The following is a 22,288-nucleotide window of genomic DNA, read 5'->3' on the forward strand; positions in this document are numbered from 1 at the left end:
CTTATTAAAATACATTGTTTTCTAATGGTTTCCCATTGTGCTTTCCTTTATATATGTGTGCAGGTCTAGAATATGTTTACAGGTCACAATGGCACATAGCATATTAACTATAATATAACATTCATTAAGTGAGATGATAGAACTACAGGTGCACATTGTTTTTCACATTGGGTACCAAATGTCTAGTCTTTTTTATTTGCTACATATTGAACAACTGAAATTTTGTATGGCATGTCAAAGGAGGTAGTTTTCATATAATTCTAGGCAACAATTAAAGGTTAAAAATGTCAAATAACATCTTTAAGGGATTTTCCTTTTCACTACACTGTACAGAATATACACAAAAAGCATACTTAAAAGTATAAACAACAGACCCTCCCAACTCCCTATACATTTTTATAAAAATGTAGCCACATTTACAAGTGACTCGTCCAATTGCATTTTTTTTTTTTTTTTTGGTGGGGGGAATTGTAGTGGACTACTGATATACCCAGAAGGGCCACTGGATCTCCGAAAGGGTGCAGATGAACTGTCTCCTCTGTTCAGACCCTTCTACTCACTACTAGAAAAGATCAGGTAAGTGAAAGAATTTCCAATCACTTTATTTTTGTTTTTTAATAGAAGTGCTTCGACTTTTTTGTCACCGCATATCTCTTTCTGGCACTCATTACAGGGACTTGCTGCTTGTGCTGACGCCTCAGGAGCTCCACATCCTTGAGAAAAGCTTGTGTGCTGCTGAATCCAATGGCTTACTTTGCTCAGTACCCCCTGCTGGGAGTGACAAGAATACTACTGCCCCAAACACTTTTGAAGCTGCAGAGTGCATGCCATCTCTTGAAACCACTCAGCAGGACTTTGTCATGGATTGTCAAGCTTCCATTACAGCACAGCCTGGTAGCCAATTTCTGCCATACACCCACAATGGCCAAGCCCCCTCTGGCCTTTTTCCTCATTGTCCATTCAACCAGAATTCATCCCAAGACCTTCCTGGTTTGGAATGCAGAACTCTTACACCTGTGTCTCAAGGAGGATGGGACAGGAGGACTCCCAGAATGGCTGTATCCAATCAGACTTTGATATTTCATGGCCATGGGCACCAGCCAGGAGTGAATATACAGGAATATGGGACAGATGCACAATATCATTTGGCAGAGAGTAGTCAGGAGAGACTAGCAAGTGGAAACGGACTAAGTGGTTTGACTCAAGGAAGGCCTCAGAGATCAGGGTCATGCAGCATTGCACCCAAGATCCATGAGGTAGAAAGCATGGATACAACTAGGGTACCGTACAGATGGGAGTCACCAGTAGCAGGACTGCCACCGCAAGTCAATGGCAGGTAATCTGTTTGCTTGTTACAAAATTATCCTAGAAAGAAGTGGAACAGTAAGCACAAAGGTGAATGGGGGAAGAACTGGAAAGAAAAGGAACTTGGTAATGGTAACAAATGGGGTGGGAGAAGACTTTAAAGGAAGGAGGAGATCTTCATGCAGATTTGAGAACAAAAGGCGTATTTGTGATTTACAACTTAAGTGCTATGGTGACACTAGTCTCTTGCCGAACTGCTGTTTTCTGTAAACGATCCCTTTTCCTTTTGCTTAGACAGAGGCTTGATATTCAAATACTAGAAATTAACCCAATTTCCACTTTTTTATGACTGCAGAGCGTTTCATGCCATTACAGAGAAATTCAGATGAGAGAAATTCGTATCACAAAATTCTGCGGTTAGGGATTGGGTTGTATGAGACCAATCTGTCCCTGAATTTTTTTTTTTTTTAATTAAACAGTTTCACATTTGCATGGATCAGTTCTAGAATCACAGCAACACATCACTTCTGCAGATGACTGACTTTTTGTTCTGATGCAGGACATCAAGCATGCTAAGGGGCCAACAACACTACACTATGGAGGACACAAGAAGGAAGGAGCTTCGAGCCCGCTATCGTAGCAGCAGTGACATGATTCACCGACTCTTTGTGTGCATCTCAGGTGATATTTTGTTTACTTTTCTTACCAGGGACAGAGTTTAATTTTGTGTACATGACTTCAGATCTCCCCAACTTCCTGGCTTACTTTTCATGTGAGACCAGGGATGACCTACTTTACCTGCTGGCACACTAGGTGTCACTTGTAAAGGGACAGAGGAGGTACATTCATTGTGAAATCAAACTTTATTAAATATAGTTGCTTTTTAGAGTGAGCACCACCACTTTGCAAAGACAAAGTAGCATGTAATATGAACTTGACACAACCTGCAGATATGCATGCATGCATAAGGGTCGAATAAATGCTATGCCATATACTCATAGAAGAATGAGCTGAATGTATAGTATATAGGAGTTGATTAGCAGACATAATATTCAGGCAGCATGGAAAATTAAGTATTTGTCTAATAATAATAGCAGAGATCACTAGTTCTAAGGTGTATATGAGAAAATGAATGGTGCTTCAGGAATAATTTGAATGCTCTGACTGATGCACAGAGAGGCAAAGAGTGCCACAGGGCAAGAGACATAAATTGTATGAATGGTTGTTAGAGTTGCAAAGCAAGGTGTTACTCAGGAAATCTTAGGTGTCCCTCAAAATATCTTTTGGCTGAGTAGCCAGAAGAGACTAGGTAGTGAAAAAAGACTAAGTGTTGGTTTACAACCAGAACAGATAGATAACATGGGAGATAAAGTATCAGTCCAGATTTGTACACGTTTAGCTGTGAGAACATGGTCTCTGAGGATGATAGTCTTTATTTACAGCTTTAGAATGTGGTAGTAAAGAAGAGAAGATCACCTAATATACGACAGGAGGCCAGTATACAATAACAACAACATCAATTTATATCTTGTATAGCCCAAAGCCACACAATTAATGTCTCAATAGGCTTTAACAGACCTTGTTTTTTGACAGCTCCCCAGCTTTGACTCTCCAAGAAAACACAAATGGTACTGTGTAACACTGACTGCGCTTGGTAGAGCAGCCATACTACATGCACTTCAGAACAGGTAATCCATCTGAAGCTAAGCATGTTTGAACCTGGCCAGTACTTGGATGGGAGACCAACCAGGAAAAGCTTGGGTTGCTCCTGGAAGACATGTTAGTGAGGCCAGAAAGGACTTCCTACCCTGTGGTTTGAGTGTATCGTAGTGCACCAGTGCAGTGATGAGGATGCTGTGCTATAAAAATGGTGTCATCCTTTGGATGAGATGTAAAACTGAGATCCTGTCTCACTGTGGTCATAAATGATCCCTGGACATCCTTCATAAAGGGTAGAATGTTTCCCAATGTCCTGGCTCAAATTCCTCACCACGGCCTAGACATTCTGGCCCCCAAATCATCCTCTTTCTCTAATTGGCTAACTATCTCCTACCACTTCACCATCTAACAGTTCATGTGTGGTGAGTGTACTGGTGCAGAATGGCTGCTGTCGCATCATCCAGGTGAATGCTGCACATTAGTAGTGGTTGAAGTTGCTCCCCACTTACAATGTAAAGCGATTTGAGTAGTGAGTAAAGTGCTATAAAAATCTAAAGGATTATAATTATTAAGAATCACAGCACCTGTTTAGGGGAAAAGTACATTCTTTTAGGTCTGGCCCCATAAGGCATGCAGAAAAGTTCTTTATAATGCAAAATGTATGTCTTTAAAATGGTGATAATCATCACTATACCTTCATGTAACGGTTTGCCTGGCAGCATATGAATTTAATTCCACTGTCTTTTAAAGATAACATAGTAAATAATGTAATAAGCCACTACTTGTCCGAGCCATGTCACATGGTCTGCTTTTGCATATCATTAACATGTCCCCTTTGACCCATCCTTGAGTACTGGCTTGAAATTAATGCCACCAAACTAAGAGGACTTAAAAAGCACTTGTAAGGAACGCTGAACACCTTGGATTTCAGACACGTGAGATGTAAAAATTTTTCTCTCCGTGTTTCCTTATGCAATACTGTATCTTCTAAATTCTGGAGAAACAAAAGATAATGCATCAGCTCATTGTAAATGAACAAAAATCTAAAGCATCTTAAACCCTTATTTTTTCTGTTTACTTTCCATAAGCTCCTATCCCTGAAACTCTGTTCAGGCACACATTCCAAAGTGTATTAAAAAACACAAAAATATTGGGAAAGCCAACAACCTTGCATTCCAAGCTCAGTGAGTACCATGTCTATGAAAGCCAATGCTGTTTGTGTATGCAAGGGGCAGGAAATGAGTTACATGGGCGGAAAAGCATAATGATGTAACTGTACGTCTGTCTTTCAGGCGTGGCGGACCAGCTTCAGACCAACTTTGCCAGTGATATGCGGCTGATCCTCAAGTCTGTCTTTGAAGTGACAGCAAGTAAAGTGGAGATTGATGACCAAGATTACCTGCACAATCGTGAGTCATACATCCATGGGCCAAGCTGGTGAAAAACTGGGGAATGAGATAATAAACAGATGTAGAGTGCAATGACTTTAAGGATGGATGTGTGTATTGACAAATTAACATGCCTGTGAAGTTCATGAAAGAGCAGCAAGGCCATGAGCAATATGCTTTTAGACTGATGGAGTCTTTGGAATATAAAAAGTGCACCCACCGTTTTGCCCAGGTAGTAACATTTAGAAGTTAGTAGGTCTTTCATTTCATATGTACCAAATACCTGCTGAAGTATCTTTTCAATAATTTTCAATCGAAGTAAAGGAAAAAAGTTGATTCCCCAATGTCTAAAGTAGCCAAAAAGAAATCCACACTTTAGCGATACAGTGACTATGAAATTAGTGTAAGTCTCCATGATATGTACTACTTGTGGCACAATGCAATCCAAGATATCAGTTGTTTCCCAACCAGGCTGTTTTAAATGGTGCAAGTAGAAAAAATCTCTTGATAATGTTTAGAAGGTAAAATGTATGGCATTAGAGTATACTGGCATATATAAGTGTACAGTATAAGTCATTTAACTTGCATGTTCTCTAATTGTAAAAAAATCTTTCAACAGTTACAATGTACCATAAACTTGAAAAATAATAACTTTAATGTATTTTTGTGGCTTTGCATTTATTTGTATGTATGCTTTGAAGTCAAATCTCCAATCCAAATTGCAGGCTGGTAGACTGTAATTGCTAATAACTAACAGACCTGACAGCCCCTTCATGTAATAAAAAGTAGTTTGGTTGCAATTTAGTTCAGAAGTTTATTTTGTAATAATTTTAATCACAATATCACTGTTGGTTGGGTTTGGTATGCACATCCTGGGTATATGTTAATACATTTTGATAAGTCATGTTTTAGTATGGTGCTGACCTTTTGAGGTTAACATGCAGTTTTGGACAGTTCCCAATAACTCTACATGCAAGGCAGAAAGCAATCCTGGATGGTACACCAGTTCCTATCAAGATGCACTAATGCACACACCAGGAGAACTGGGTGTCACATGTCAATTCAACCTGGACATTTTTGGGATGGTTAGATATCACTAGAGTCCAGCACAACTTCAGATACAAATCTAAAGTATTTCAGGTGGTGTTCACTATGAAATTAATTTTTATTTTCCTTCGTGCTTTTCACATCACACACCTCCACAGCAATGCTTTCCACTTTAAAGAGTCAGGTTATTACAAATAATTGAAATTTTGAGAGAAAGTGCAAGGAAATACTCTACAGTATTTGGTGCAAGGCAGAAATTAACACTGGTTGGAATGCCAGTTCATCTCGGTATGCTGTCACACAAAGGGAAATGTAGAGTCACCAGTCAGTCTAGTTATTTAGAGTCCACAGTGAATCTACTGTGTGCATCTCTGGTATGTGGGTGGAAACATGCACTCCAGCTGTGGATTTCATATATTTGGAGGACACTCAAGTTAACAGAAGAACATGTAAACTCCACCATTGTACTGCCTCAGCTGGGATTTGAACTCAAAATTCTAGAGCTGTGAAGCAGTAGCACTAACAGCTATGTCATTGAACCACTCTCTTTATGGACCAGTCAGGTATTTTTGTTCACAATAATTCATTCTAAGCATGAGAAACTGCAGTCACACTCATCTACTGTACATTTCTGAAGCGTGCAAGAAACAACATTACAGTAATCCCTCACCTATCGCGGGGGTTACGTTCCAGAGCCCCCCGCGTTAGGTGAAAATCCGCGAAGTAGCGACCTATATTTATTGTATTATTTATACATATTTTAAGGCTTTATAAATCCTTCCCACACTCTTATAAACCTTTCTCACTCTCTTGTTAACCTTTCCCACACTCTTATAAACACTTCCTATGCTCTTAAACACTTTCTACATTCTTAAACACCTCAGACCAACACTGCACTCGCTTTGTGAAGGGGGGCAGCTGAACTCACTCTGAGCAGAAATGGACTTTGTGCTGCTTCTGCCAAAATGCCTGCTTGTTGCTCTGGAGTGTGTGTGTGTGTGTGTGTGTGTGTGGGTGTGTGAGAGCTGAACGCACCTTCGCTCAAACCCCCCCTCCCCTGAAGCGCAGTATGCTCCTGCCACTTCGCATTGTCAAGGGGGTGGGGAGCTGAATGAACGCTAAGGAGAAGTGGACTTTGTGCTGGCTTTGTGGTGCTTGTCGCTCTGCGTGTCAATAATTTTAAGCCTGTACATCATCAATTTTCCTGTCTCACTGTTTTGTCTTGCGTGAAGTTAAAATGTTTTATAATAGTGAGATGTTACTCATATCCTTAGCCCGACATCCACATATCATATGTGTTAACAAAGTGTGTTTTATAAGTTTACATGTGTTTAAAGCATGTGGATGGGTATTTTAAGGCTTAAACTATAAAAATGTTTATTTATATGGTCTTTCTATATCGCGGATTTTCTCCTGTTGCTGATGGGTCTGGAACATAACTTCCGCGATAGGCGGGCAATCACTTGTATTTAAAAACCCGCGAAGTCGTGAATCCACGAAAAGTGAACCGCGAAGTAGCGAGGGATTACTGTATATACAAAAGGTGATCTAAATTTCCTGAGCCACATCTGAATGCCCACCACAATGCAGCTGTTTAACTAAGATCTACTTGTATTTTATGAGCAAATAACAAATCAAGATGTGGGCAATGCCATGTGCAGTACCATTTTAGTTTTAGTACTGAAGTGCATGATGTTTATACGGTATCATCACAGTTGGAACCATTCTTAGTATTGTTGCCTTATAGCTCCACAGTTTAAAGACCAAATCCCAGCCTGCTTACTGTATCTGCTAGTTCTGCTTATTTTGCCTATGGATGGCTGGGATTATCTTTGGATACTAGTGGTTCCTGTAACGTTGTCATGCAAATATTACTCTGGGCAATTGGGGAAAAAGTAGAAGAAAATGAATACTAGATATGGAAAACAATTACAGAAATTTTGTGGCCTGCTTCTTCAAGGTTGGGTAACAACCACTAAAAAGTTATGTTGGAGATCATCTGGAATGCACAGAATGATTCCAAAACATTAAAAAATCATAAAAAGAGAATAAGGCCTTGCATTGTCCTATTTATACCTTAACAGCTAACTAATACTCCAGACAGAAGCATCAAGCAGCTTAGTATTAGCTTACAGAAGGGTGGAAGGTCATCATTTACACATTCAAATTCCTTACAAATAGTGGAATAAAGTATGCTTGGATTGACAAAGGCTTACATGTTAGCTTGTTTTGGGGCAAACATTCTAACCAATATTTTTCAGTGGACATCATGTTGTTCTACTGAGTGATTCCAAACATCTTCAATTTTAATACGCCAAAACAGTTTGCAGCAACAACATTAAGACTGTAGAAGGTAGTATTCAGCTCCAGAGGAACGATTTGAGACCTAACTGATCAAGCATGTTCCTACTGCTGCCACACTGTGCAAGAAGCCATGTTCAGAATAAGAAAACCCAGCCATGCATGTACATACCTTGTACAGCAGCCATGCATGTGAGTATTGTGAAGCTGAATGATAAGATAAGAAAAGAGACAGTGCCCCTTAAGAGTAGAAGAGTCATGGGAAACAATAGACGAGTTGTTTCATGCTCAGGGGTGAAGAGATAAGGAACAAAAGATGAGAAATAGCATCATCCTTCCTATCTCATTAAGAGCAGAGGGTAGTATTCAGACTGTAGAGGGTAGTATATAAACTATATTTTAGACTTGTCATTGTACAAAAATGTTGAGTGGTTGTGCTTTAAAGATACATGTTGAGCTGCATTCTTCTTTTTTGTTTTATTAAAAGAAAAGAGTGTAATATTCCTAGCACATGCAGCATTTTACAGGGACAGTGTGGATTCAGTATCTTGGGAGATCTAGAGTTTATAAATGGCCAAGTTGTGACTACTAAGTCAGATTGTGTGTGTTATACTGTATAGAAGATGAAGCTATTCTTGAATATAGTTCAGGTAAGGTCAATAAACAGTTCCATGGACTACAAGGTAAGACAGCTGACTCTTGATAATTTGACATTTTTTTTATTTGAGTGTGAGGACAGTATAGACAATGATTTGACCTTGTATACAGCCGCTGGAGTTCTGTGACTGCTCTAAATGAAGGTTGTGTGATGTGAACAGGGCTAAGAGGTGAGGGGAGACCAGTGAGACACATCATACATTGATTGGGCTATAGCTTCCTATTCAAGCATATAGTATACATTGTGCACAAGTATTGACTTGCATTCCCTCATTATGTCAAAACTGGCTCCTGTTTATGTATAACATTTTATTTCATAGTATTGGGATAACAATTGGATAATGTGATTGTACATTTTGCCTCTTTTATTCAGTGGAGAACTTTGTTTCTCTCCTTACCTCATGTGTGTCTCTTTCCACAGCAGAGGAAGAAGTACTTTGTCCAAGGATGGAAGTCTGCATACTCTGTGAGGAGTTGTCCAGTGGCCATTTGGAGACCAACAGCCCTGCAGGTACATTTCATCTAGCCAGTATCTGTGATACATTATTACTGTGCATTTGAGTTAAGAACCATAAAACAGAAGATATTGTACTATATATGTAAACTACCTGACTTTATTATTTAGATAATTGTAAAATGCTCTATTAATTATATGTATATTATATCATTAATATATAATTTAAGATTATATAATATTAATATATATAATTATAGATTAAACTTATACTGATAAGCCACATCATTAAATCACCTGCCATTGTGTAGGTCCCCCTTGTAACACCAAAAAAGCTTGATCCATTGAGGCATGGACTCCACAAGACCTCTGAATATGTCCTGTGGTGTGTGGCACTAAAATGTTAGCAGCAGATCCTGTAAGTCTTGTAAGTGGCAAGGTGGAGCCACTGTGCATCAGATTTGTTTTTCCAGCCTATTTCACAAATGCTTAATTGGATTGAGATCTGGGGAATTTGGAGGCCAAGTCAACACTTTGAATTATTTCTCAAGTTCCTCAAACCATTCCTGAACAAGTTTTACAGTGTGGTAGTGCACATTATCCTGCTGAAAGAGGCCACATCAGAGAATACCATTGGCATGAAGGGGTGCACATGGTCTGCAGAAGTCTTTAGGTAGGTGGAACATGTCAAAGTAACATCCACATGAATGCCGGGATCCAAAGTTTCCCAGCAGAACATTGCCCAGAATATCACACTGCCAGCGCCAGCTTGCCTTCTTCCCATTGTGCATCCTGTTGTCATCTGTTCCCCTGGTAAAAAATGAACACACACCCTGACGTCCACATGATCTAAAGAAAATGTGATCCATTTAACCAGGCAACCTTCTTCCATTACTTCATAGTCCTGTTCTGATGCCCATATGCCCATTGTAGGCACTGTTGGCAGTGGACAATAGTCCGCATGACCACTCTGACTGGTCAGCAGCTATGCAGACCTATACACGTGATCTACTGTATGTTCTGACACCTTTCTGTCATGGCCAGAATTAAGCTTTTCAGTTGTTTGTGCTACAGTAGCTCTTCTGTGGGATCACAGGTACCTGCCATTGGATATTGGGAACTGTCTGTCACAATTTGGCCCTTTTCAGAGTTCCTCAAGTTTTCCTGCTTCCAACAGATCACCTTTAAGAACTAACTGTTCACTGGTAGACTAATATATCCCACCCCTTGACAAGTGCCACTGTAACAAGATAATCAAATTTATTCACTGTGAGTGGTTTTAATGTTGTGGCTGATCATTTGGTATCTGTGTGTGTGTATATGTGCGTATTTTATATATGAGGGATGTTCAAAAAGTTTCCACACTCTCTCTTTTTTTTTTTTTTTTTTTAACTCTATATATTGTAGCAGTAGGGGGCGCTATTGCTCCCTTGAACCCTCAGGTACCATGCCAAAAACCAGGTAAAAGTATAACTTTTCTTATTTTTATTATAAATACGTGCACTAAGCACCCTCCACACTACTCATACAACACTCAATAATCAATACATGATACTCAATACTCAATCCTCCTCTCCCAGACACTTGGTCACCCTTCCTCCCAGCTCAGCTCAGTGTCTGGGCTTTCCCACAGTCCTTTTATATCCCCTGACCCGGAAGTGGTTCCAACCCTACAGTCCATGATTCGCTATCACTTCCGGGTCAGGTAAAAAGTCATTTTCTTCATCCCGGAAGCACGTCGTTCCTTCCGGTCTTGTGATCAGGACGCACTTCCGGGTTATAGGGCACATAGCACTCTGCAAGCCTTCCTACAGCGGCTCCTGGTGGTCCCCATGGTATCCAGCAGGGCTGTTTATAAAAACAAGGTCCATAAGGCCCTGCTGGAATTCGGGGAACTTCCATGCCGCTAGGAGGACTCCATTTGGCGGCCTGGAGGTGTGGGCTAGAATATTTGGCCCACCATCCATCACAATATATTAAGAATTTCAAAAACAAATTATATCACTTTTCTACATAGTCTTCTTCCTTTTGCAATGCAATTTTCCCAGGCACATGACACTCAGACATGACCAATTATTAATCCTCCCGTCTTCACCACTTACAACGAAAATATAAAAGTGTGGAAACTTTTTGCATGTCCCGTGTGTGTGTGATATATATATATATATATATATATATATATATATATATATATATATATAATGTGTGTGTGTGTGTGTGTGTGTGTGTGTGTGTGTATGTATGTATATATAATGTGTATATGTATATGTATATATATGTATATGTGTGTATGTATATATGTCTGAATGTATATATGTGTGTATATATAAAATATATGTATATAATATATACTTTTTTTTTTTTTCATACACACACATCCAGACACTGACTGACAGACCGACTTCCACAAAGTACTGAATTAAGGGTCTGAATACTGTATATGAAGGAGAGATTTCAATATTTGATTTTAACAAATTTGCAGACCTTTCTGAAAACAAATTTTCATTTTATCATCGTGTTTATTTAGTGTATATTGATGAGCAAAAATGGAAAATTGATTTTTTTTAATTAAGTCTACAACACAAAGTGTATAAAAATTGAAGGGGTCTGAATACTTTCTGAATTCACTGTATGTTGTAATAACTGGCTATAGTATTTGCACTGGTCCAGAAAGTCTGATGGCAATGCAGAAGGAAATACACCACAAGGAAGATATGCGTTCTGTGCATGAACTGAGTGTGCTGATGAAGGACGAATGAGATCTAGGTAGAAGTAGGCTGTCCCTCTAAGGCTGAAGAGGGCTGTGCAAAGAAAAAGTTAGGCCAGGGGAGGAATATCAGAAGTGGCAATGCATCCTGACCATGCAAGGGCATTTGGTCTGTGAAGGGAGCGTACTCTCTCTCTCTCTCTCTCTCTCAAACAGTACAGGCAGCTGCGAGGCATTCTAAGGGGCCTGCTCCTTTAAGACCGCCAAAGGATCTGGAGCCTCATGTACAAAACCTTGCTTAGATTTCATACTGAAAGTTTGCTTACGGCAGAAAGCCAAAAACATTGTACGAGCAAAAAAAAGGACAAATAAAAAATATGTACGCCTGGTCTTGCGATGAAGTTTGGTTATAAATCAAATATGTACTTAAAACTGCGCTTGAGCACGCGTTTTAGCAACTCCCCATCACCGCATGTCAGTAAACATGTATGGACTAAAAAACGCCTGTTTAGAATATTCATCTACTAATTACCATATAAATTTGGCCATGTTCCTGAGAGAAGTTTTTACTATTGAACCCAGGCAGAACAGAAAACGAGACGTCAGTGAACTTGGAGATATTATTGACATTTGGCGGAGTTTAAGAAACAGCTAGCCAAAATTCCGCGGATGGATCGTGTTGCTAAAACAAATCTCAAAAAGGGTATTTGATTCTTCCTTAAATTTTAAGATAACATTTAATGTAAATATGCTAAACAACGAATTGGGCGCATGTCGACGCCGTAGTATTGTTGCCGTATCAGTAAGGACTCAGGGTCACGTCCCGGATGTTCCCCGCGTCGAATTTGCTCGTGGACCAGGTGCGTTTGCTAAATATGTTGCATACGGTTTTTTCCTCTTTTATACGCCATACAGATGCTCCTGCTGGCAAACATGTCACCTGTAGTCTACGAGCGATTGAAACGGCTGTGCACGAGCACACAGTGTTTTTGCCTGCCTGTACAAACAGCGGCATATCGGTTTAAACAAATCAAAATCACAAGGCACATATACCTCTGTTGCAAAACATTTTAAAAAAGAAAATACGCCTGTCTCTTTGATGAAGCAAATAAATAACAGAAGACGCACCAACTTTCCAATCAGTTGACCAAGTCTCATCCAAATGTTACACTGTGCATACATTTTATAAATTCTTGAAATATGTGCTCATTTTCCCACAGTTAAAGTACGGAGACTAACTTAAAACACATTTTCTGCCATTTGAATATTATTAATAGTGTTTGTGTCCATTCTTGTCCGTTCTCTTGATGATGACTGACTTATAATTCGATTTAGACCACATAGATCAGTCCATTATCTGTGGGCAGAATTGTAGTCTACATTAACAGAGACCATTACGCAGAAATCATACCAACCCTGTTCCGTTGCAGGTTTAGAAAATGGAAGCATGGACGTACATCACAATGCGACTGACGCATGAGACATGATTTTCTGTTCACTTCATTGTCCTGTTGCCTAGAGTAGTTGAAATGCCAAGTTTGCGTAGGTGTTACGGATTGTCGCAGTGTTGCTTATAGGTAACCCAAGTTTCACGCCAACTTTGTGTTTTATAAATCCCGACTTTTGAATAAGAAATTAAATACTCGCTTTTCCGAATGTATGCAAGTTTGTTACATGAGGCTGTGTAGAATGTTGAGGACCAGAAGCCACTTTATAGAATTACCTCTGAAACCAGAAATGAGCCAAAGGCAGGGTTTAAATCTGCCTTCATCTCAGGAGCTAGTCGAACGTAGAGTTGGGGCATTGACAAAAGGCCAACTGGCAGGAGGGCGAGAGGCAAGGTTGAAAGGAAGTTATTGAAGTAGGCAAGTTGGTGAGCCACTCTGCCTGGCAGACAGGGCACATTGCTCATACAGGTTGGTTTATTTTGCACTTTATGCTGTCCTTTTGTGTATTGTTCCCTTCTGCCTCCTTTCTGTCATTCTGGGCTAAGTGGCAGTATGAGAGAAACCCCTATTGTTAACAATGTATGAATGCAGTATATTTTCCTTTCTATATTGTAAGTGCACTCTTTAGTTAGTAACTAGCTGTGTAAGCCTGTGCTGTAAAATGACCAGGCTCCTAGAAGCCATGGATTCTTGCATTTCAATTAATCAATCACATCGTTTGTGCATTAGCGGCTAAAGGAGGTTCTCTTTTTTTTTTGTGTGTGGTTTCGTTTTGCCAACGTGCTTTCCTTCGTTGTCTATCAGCGGCAAAGCGAGTTTCTCTCTCCTCGGAGGTTTTGTTTTGCTGATGTGCTTGCCTCGCTTGTGCATTAGTTGCTAAGCGAGTTTCTCTCTTTTCTCATCGGTTTCACTTTGGTGACAGAGTCGCTTTCTTTGAGCTTCATTCTGGGCCGGACAGACAGACAGACATACACACTTCCCCACGTAGACATTTATATACAAGATATTCAGACACCAGTAATTCATAGGTGTCTGCTGGGTTTGTTACAGTTTTAGGATCTCTTATCTTTATTCTTAGCCCTGTATTGATATTTTTAGAATTTTATAAGAAAGTGGATAACTTCCATATAATATTTAACATAAGCTTTCATTACATTTTTGCAGAAAATAGAACAAGGTAGCCACACAAAAACACTTCCAATTAATCTTGGCTAGTCTTCAGGATAAGACTCTCCATACAACAAGTAATACCGTCTCATAGATAAAAACAACAACAGATAGAAAACGTCTGAAAAACAAAAATAATTTACTGTACTCTTAAAAGTAAAGGTGCCAGAAACAGAGCAATGCCATAGGGGAACCATTTTTGGTTCACAGAAGACCTACCCATTTGAAGGTTTTAGAAAGAACCTTAATTCATTTAGATTCATAACAGGCTCCATGCAGTAAATAACCATGAATAGATGATAACAAATTTGTGAAATGCCAGTGGCTCCTGATTTTAAAAAGACTCTTGCTGCATACAATAACACAGACTAGGTCTCTGTTTGAGTCCTGCTAGGTAGCCTACCATACATTAAAGCTAATATGTAGGGAAAAAAATTAAATCAAGTTTTTAAAAGCATAAAGAACCATCTTCATATGCAAAGAACACTTCCCAGAATGAAATGGTGTTCTGTCAAACAGCGGCTCTAGGAGGAACCACAGAACCCAGTAAATAACTTAAAGTGCCATTGAAGACCCATTATTTTTAAGAGTGTAGAAAGCTACAATTAAGGCTATTGATGTACAAAAGTTATAGAACTATATAAAGTGCTTGTTTATTCATGAATACAATTGAAATGTTTGCTTGGTTAGTGCTACACCATGTGCCTTAATTAAGAAAATGTATATAAATTAAAAACTGAATTAATTGAAAAAGTGTGTGAGATTTGACTTGGTTCCATTTGTAATTGTAATGAATGAGTTGAACTCCTCTTGGATGACAGTGCTTTACTGTGTCTTCCACCTGGCAGATGTTTGTGAAATAGTTTGGCTTTTCAGACAGACAAAATTTAATATGGATAAACAAGTCCATGATGCTGATCATTTTATAGCAAAATAGCAAACCTCTTCCAATGAACACCTTAAAGTTTATTGCTGTTTTTCTGCCATTTATTGACAGTGAAAAGAATCTATTGGTAATTATTCTTAAATCCATGTAATGAATTTTCTTTTATTTCTTGGCCAGAACTGAACCACTTCTAGCATTAATATGCTGCTACACACCACCCTCCTTGTATATCTCTTGATGTAACACCAATGAAAAAGATGGGTACTTTTTTCAGTAGATGACATCTTTTTCAAGGGACAAGGAAAGGGTTGTACCATTGGTGTACATTTTACCACAGTATATCCTTTTTCTTTTCTTCAGCAGCTCCTCCCACCTGGGTTCCAGACAGTGCTTGCAACTGCTGCTCAGCCTGCGGAGTGGTCTTCACTTTCCTGAGGAGGCGACACCATTGCCGAAGTTGTGGAAAGGTGAGCTATGCAGAGAGAAAGCATCCCCAACTCAACCCACTCTGATTGCATCTCAAATTCTATGCACTTAAATTGCATTTCATACATTACATCGTATTTGAAACAATTTCATAAAGCATACTTTCTATAGTGAAACACCATCCCAAGACTTCAACTTCAATTGTTACAATTTTTGACTAATTGAAACCCTCTCAAGTAGCTGCCATGGGTCACATAGTGAGTATGTGTTGAGGGTTCAGCTCTCAAACCTACACTTAAGTTTAAGAATTTAGCCTACCAACTTTTATCTTTCAGTATTGGCAATTAACAGTAAAAATCTTACCTTATTGACCTGCTCAAATAAGCAACTCTAGCTCATTCTGGTTGAGAGTGTAACAGCCAGGATTTGACAGTTTTTCAGTGGCCAAGACAGAACTAATAAACTTGCAAGTCATCTGCAACATAAACCTGAAATATCTGCAATTTCCCAAGAACCCCTTTTGTTTTGTTTGTTTTGCTGGGTAGGCAAAGATGTGTTTCATAGGAGTTAAGTGTAATTTTGGTAGGGCAAATTTTGAGCAGTTGTGGCAAAGTCTAAGGAGGATAGACTGGGATAAGCTTTTAAAGGTGGAGACTGTCGAGGAGTAGTGGAACAGGTTTAAAAGCATTTTGCATGCAATGCAGGACAGGTACATACAGTACCTACATTTGGAATTAGTAGGAAGTTTAAGAAAAACTCCACAGTAGGTTCATAAAAGGTTAAAAAAAAATGGAACAGTATAAACAGTTGAATAAGATGTATAAGACTAATGACTCCAATGTGAATCATACTGCTTATGAGAACATCAGGGCAACCATTAAGGATATTAGGGAGGCTAATAGAGAGTTAAAGAGGAATATAGCCGATAAGGCGAAAGATGTCCCAAAGGGAGTCTTTCAGTATTTTAGTTGAAAAAGGATTGTCAAGGAGGAGGTGAAGTGCATCATGAATAGTAAAGGGGAATTTAAAAATACAGACTGTGAAATAGCTGATGCTCTAAACTTTCATTTTTCTGAAGTCTTCACATGTGAGGTTGTAGATAACTTTCCAGCTGTACGAAAGGACTACTAAGGAAGTACTGAGTGATTTGGAAGTTGTAAAGGAAGACCTACTGCCCACATTAAATACACTGAAATCAAACAATCACCAAGACCAGATAATGTTTAGCTTGAAGTTCTCAAGGAGGTTAGCGAGTACATATATAAAGCTTTAATGCATATTTTTAGGAAGTCACTGTGCACTTGGGAAATTCCTCAGGACTGCAAAATGACAAATATTATCCCATTATATAAAAAAGGTGACTGGGCAGATCGAAGAAAGCCAGTAAGCTTAACGTGTATCTCAGGTAAATTAATGGAAGGAATTATTAAGGAGGGCGGCACGGTAGCGCAGTGGGTAGCACTGCTGCCTCGCAGTTAGGAGACCTGGGGACCTGGGTTCGCTTCCCGGGTCCTCCCTGCGTGGAGTTTGCATGTTCTCCCCGTGTCTGCGTGGGTTTCCTCCGGGAGCTCCGGTTTCCTCCCACAGTCCAAAGACATGCAGGTTAGGTGGATTGGCGATTCTAAATTGGCCCTAGTGTGTGCTTGGTGTGTGGGTGTGTTTGTGTGTGTCCTGCGGTGGGTTGGCACCCTGCCCTGGATTGTTTCCTTCCTTGTGCCCTGTGTTGGCTGGGATTGGCTCCAGCAGACCCCCGTGACCCTGTGTTCGGATTCAGCGGGTTGGAAAATGGATGGATGGAAGGATAAGATTGAGCAACACATGGCAAGAACAGGAGTTGCTCTGAACAGTCAGCATGGGTTCGGTAGAGGAAGGTCATCCATATTACTAACCGAGAATGGTAAACCGGATGGCATGGACACAGGTACACGGCGATGGGACCATGAGACGTACTGCGCAGGCGCGTACAGCTCAACTAACGGAAATAGCAAATAAAACAACCGCCATATTGTGAGTGGCACTACTGCGGAGTGAGGTTAGGAATAATGTGCTGCTTGGGATTGTACAAACCGCTGAACGCTTTACACCAAATTCAAGCACAATACAGCTCAACGATACATACATGAGCCCACCTGGATAAAATCAATGAACGCAGGCGCCTACAACAAGTGTCAGAAAATGCGGAAGCAAAGCAGGCACGGGTTAAGACACTACGGGGTCCGCAAAGTTCCACAAAGAGAGTACGGAATATATAAGAGCACACCGATCAAAAACAAATCAATCGTGTAAAAGCACATAGTACACACAAATCATGTGCTCTCAGCGCATAGAAAGCGTGTAAGGACAATACGGAGAATAGAGACCCAAAGCCATTGGAGAAAAAAAAAGGCAGATAGGAGATTATGAAAACAGTGGAATTCGAAAGGCTCAAACAAACGATGGCGCGATACACATGCAGACAAAGGTACAGAATATGGAAGCAGTAAAATTCGAAAGTATTGTAGCGTCCCACCCAGGTTGAGGGCTTTTTGGTTTTAAGTGACTGTTAGGTCCGATTGAGGAAAGGCGGAGTACAGCACTGATAGCGGGGTATTGATTTCATGCGGTAATGGGGGGGGGGGGGGCGCGTTGGAGAGGGTGCTAGAAAGTTGTGTTTGGGTTTAGGAAGTCAGCGATTGTTCAGGTAAACCTTTTGTGACACTTTGTCATGTCAGTCACTACAGTATCAAAGAAAAGATAGAAATGATTCAATTACCGCAAACAAAACGTGATTAATCATCAGAACCTGAAGAAACAACTGGCAATACAACTAATGAGTTTACACGTTGTTGTCAAAGGGGTCAGGTTGGAATGCCTCCTTTAGATGAATATCCTGAATATCTACGGATGTTTCTAACTAACAATGTACCTGAAAGTAAAAACATTATGGGCTGCATTAGATCCTACAATAGTTCATTTCCTTTTGCATCTACCGGGGTAAATATCAGGCCACCAGCTGGCAATGGCCCATACTGCTTTCGCGTATGTGGATAGATATTACATCGGATTGGAACACTGCTCTCTGAGCCAAATCACGAACGCAAATATACACAGATCTACGTGTTACATCCAGATGACGCACTCTTATCAACGATTTTACTACAAATGTTGTGTATAAAGAAGTATTCCAATAGATCCTTCTAATGTGCCATGCTAGGAGTTCTTTACTTCCTTTGTTCGTCATCTACACCTTTACAATTCGATATATCTCATACATTCAGAATGTATTTCGGGTTACCCAACCCTGGGGGTAGGCGAGCGAAGCGAGCAGGGCACGGAGCCCCCTTGTGTTTTACTAACGTGCTGGAATTTTATGAGGAAGCAGCAAAAGAATATGATCAAAGTGGAGCATATGATATTTATTTTGATTTTCAAGAAAGCATTTGATAAGGTGCCACATGAAAGGTTGGGAATCAAACTTAAAGTTGTGGGAGTCCAGGATGATGTGTGTAGATGGATGCAAAATTGTCTCATATGCAAGAAGCAGAGGGTGATGGTACAAGGAACCTTATCAGAATGGGCTGATGTTTAGAGTGCTGTTCCACAGGGGTCCGTGCTACTGCTATGCTTTGAATAGGAATATAAGTAACAAGCTGGTTAAGTTTGCAGATGATACCAAGCTAGGTGGATTGGCAGAAAATCTAGAATTTGTTGAATCATCACAGTGGGACTTGGATGGCACACAGGCTTAGGCAGATAAGTGGCAGATGAAATTTAATGTCCGTAAATGTAAAGTATTACATGTAGGAAGTAAAAATGTTAGGTTTGAATACACAGTGGGACATCTTAAAATTGAAAGTAATCCTTATGAAGAAGGATTTAGCAGTCATAGTGGACTCAACAGTATCAACTTCCAGCCAGTGTTCAGAAGCCATTAAGAGGGCTAACAGAATGTCAGGTTATTTAGCACGATGTGCGGAGAACAAGTCCAAGGTATAATGCTCTACTGAAGCCTCATCTGGAGTACTGTGTACAGTTTTGGTCTCCAGGCTACAAAAAAGACCTAGCAGCACTGGAAAAAGTCCACAGATGAGTGACTAGGCAGATACCAGTGCTACAGGGTATAAATTATGAAAAAAAAGATTAAAAGAGCTGAGCCTTTCCATTTTAAGCAAAAGGGGATTAAAAGAAGACATGATTAAAGTGCTTAAAATTATGAAGGGAATTAGTACAGTAGATTGAGACTGTTTATTTTAAAATGAGTTAATCAAGAACATGGGAACACAGTTGGAAACCTGTAAAGGATAAATGTCGCACAAACATTAGGAAGCTTTTCTTTACACAAAGAACCATAGACACATAGAATAAACTACCAAGTAGTGTGGTAGACGGTAGGACTTTAGGGACTTTCTAAACTAGACTTGATATTATTTTAGAGGAATGAATTGCATAGGACTGATTCGCTTTGTTGGGCTAAATGACTGTTCTTGTCAAGATTGTTCTAATGTAACACAGAAAAGCTCTTTTTTTTTTTTTTTTTTTTTTTTTTTTTATAGCGTAGTGCTCATAACAAACCAGCACCTATACATCTACAGTATTTACAGTATGTTATGTGTTGCATTAGTCATTAGATAGAAAGACTATTCTTGTTGTGCTGGACCAATTTATTAGTCAATTTATTTATTTATAATTTATTTATCCAATTTATTGGTCTCACATTCTTCCCCTTTTTTTCCCAGATCTTTTGCTCAGGCTGCTCATCCAACATGGCACCTATACCCCGGTTTGGACTGATGAAACCTGTTCGTGTTTGTATTCACTGTTTTAATTTTCACACTGGTGGGGATCCAGCACAATGTTGATGCAATGAGAAAAGTAGTCTAATTTGAGACTCTGCAAAGGAGATCTATTGTATTCCTGGAAAAAGGACTTCCTGCTGAAACTTTATTACATCTCTACTTCGATTCATTCATTATATATAATATAGTTTTGCAATTTACTGTAAACTAAGTCAAAGGTGCAATACATTTTATTTTGCCTCTTGCTGTATAGGTGTGTTTTTTTTTTTTTAAATGAAATTTCATGAATATACAGAACCAAGATGTACCCACTAGAGGGCAGCATTCAGTGAAACACCAGTTTATTAGCCATAAACAATGGTTTTCTTCTCCCAGTTAAGTTTTTAAAGAGGTATTCACATTTCAAGTGTAATATCAAACTATTTTATACATTATATGTAAGTCTCCTCTTACATTCCAAATAGTTAACTCAATTGTTCTCTGGTTCAAAGCCATTCACAGCAAAATTTAATATTTAAGCTGTATATGGGAAATGTCCATTCATTTATTTTCTTCACCCACTTACCTTATTCAACTTTATGTTAACCTCAACATCATCCAGCACATGGTAAGAACCAGCCCACTGCATAGTTTTACACACATACGCACTCAGTGCATAGACTTATAGTTGTCCATCAACCAAACCTGTTCATCTGTAGGAAAAGGGAGGGAAGCCAGTGAAAATACAGCACAGACAGTGACTGGGCTGGGACTCCAACCCCATCTCCTGAAGCTGTGAGGCAACAGGTAAAAACTTTCTGCCACAGTGCCCGTCTATGAGGAACATTTTTCATGCAATTACACATGAATTGAAAAACCGTAGCTCCCTTACTGGATCTCACCTTCTAGTAATAATCAGATGATCAGAAGTTCTGTTTATGATAAATAACAAAACAGAGAGAGTCGGTTGAGAGAAGATAAAGTACATATAAAAGGAAATTGACAGCTTTCAGGAGAGAGGGCCTGTGCACTTGCCCACCTCCCTCCTCTTTGTCTTGTTTGATCTAACCCTGTGCCCTAAATTTCATCCTCACTCTTGATTTATCTCACCATATGGCTTCTAACCACCTCCTACAGTCAAATACAATTAATCCCCTCACTCACTTCCAACATCAGTTCCTCCTTTGGCTATGGTGACGCCAGTCTAGAACTTCCCTTAGTGGCCTCTGGTGTCCCTATAACCTAAACTCTTATGTCTCCTTAAAGAGCTGGGTCTCCACAGCAGCTCCACTAATACCTCTTCCTGCAAATGGGGCAACGCATTCTCACTTCTTAAAGTTAGAGACCATGTACTGATGTCTTGTTACCAACTGGTAGGGTATTAGCCCCCTGGCATCCTTTCTGGCCTTGCCATTTAATGAATCACATGAACCCAACTTCCTTCTTAGCCAATAAATAGTAAGCAAGATCTTGTGCTTTCACCTGCTGGCCTGTGGATCTCTGGGCCTCTTGACTCAGAGGGTTGGGAATCTGCTACTTATGCCCCCAACTCTCTGCTATCGGGTGTGCAAAGGTGTTCTGTGGATGTTAACCTCATCACCCTACCTGTTTGCACCTTTGTGGCACAGATACCACCCGGTCACACAACACGAGTGATTTTACTTTGCCAAAAAATGTTTAAAGATGACTTTTTCTTTGAGCTTTTGCTTCTCAACTTTCTTCACCAGGTGTGACTCTGACGTGGAGACTGAAAACCATTTTTGCAGCCTGCCAATCCAACAAATCCCATTCACTTAATTTGCATAGAAGCATGTTGTGTGCAAATACACACACTTTTTTACACACACAGCCGTGCTTAATTGAATGCTGTGCTTAATTATTCAAGCATCAGTTTAATATATTACTATATAGGTCAGTGAGTAACATTGCTGCTTCACAGATCTAGTATCCTAGGTTAAAATCCCCAAAAAAGTATGCACGTGTTCTTTGTCTCTTGGTAGATTTCCTATCATATTCCAAAAGATGCATTTGGTTTATTTCTGATTCTAAATTGGAGCTGTGTGGGTGTGTATATGAATAGTCTATGTAA

The 22,288-nt window shown here is 39.7% G+C and overlaps 1 protein-coding gene across 4 annotated transcripts in view; it reads left to right on the forward strand.

The window, feature by feature from the left end:
* The window catches only part of LOC114660819 (lateral signaling target protein 2 homolog), a 51,025-nt gene extending 29,244 nt beyond the window's left edge, over positions 1-21,781 (forward strand). The window contains exons 8-14 of one of the 4 annotated variants that reach the window (XM_051934147.1): positions 475-576; positions 674-1,336; positions 1,865-1,986; positions 4,257-4,373; positions 8,782-8,868; positions 15,383-15,486; positions 20,161-21,781. In XM_051934147.1, coding sequence (XP_051790107.1) covers positions 475-576; positions 674-1,336; positions 1,865-1,986; positions 4,257-4,373; positions 8,782-8,868; positions 15,383-15,486; positions 20,161-20,283 — 1,318 coding nt within the window. In that variant the 3' untranslated portion in view covers positions 20,284-21,781. Of the gene's footprint in view, positions 1-474; positions 577-673; positions 1,337-1,864; positions 1,987-4,256; positions 4,374-8,778; positions 8,869-15,379; positions 15,487-20,160 lie in introns of all 4 variants that reach the window. The other 3 variants (XM_028813737.2, XM_028813736.2, XM_028813734.2) reach the window with 3 other exon arrangements.
* The last annotated feature ends 507 nt before the right edge of the window (positions 21,782-22,288 follow it).

This window comes from Erpetoichthys calabaricus, chromosome 11 (genome assembly GCF_900747795.2).
Source record: "Erpetoichthys calabaricus chromosome 11, fErpCal1.3, whole genome shotgun sequence".
NCBI lineage: Eukaryota > Metazoa > Chordata > Cladistia > Polypteriformes > Polypteridae > Erpetoichthys > Erpetoichthys calabaricus.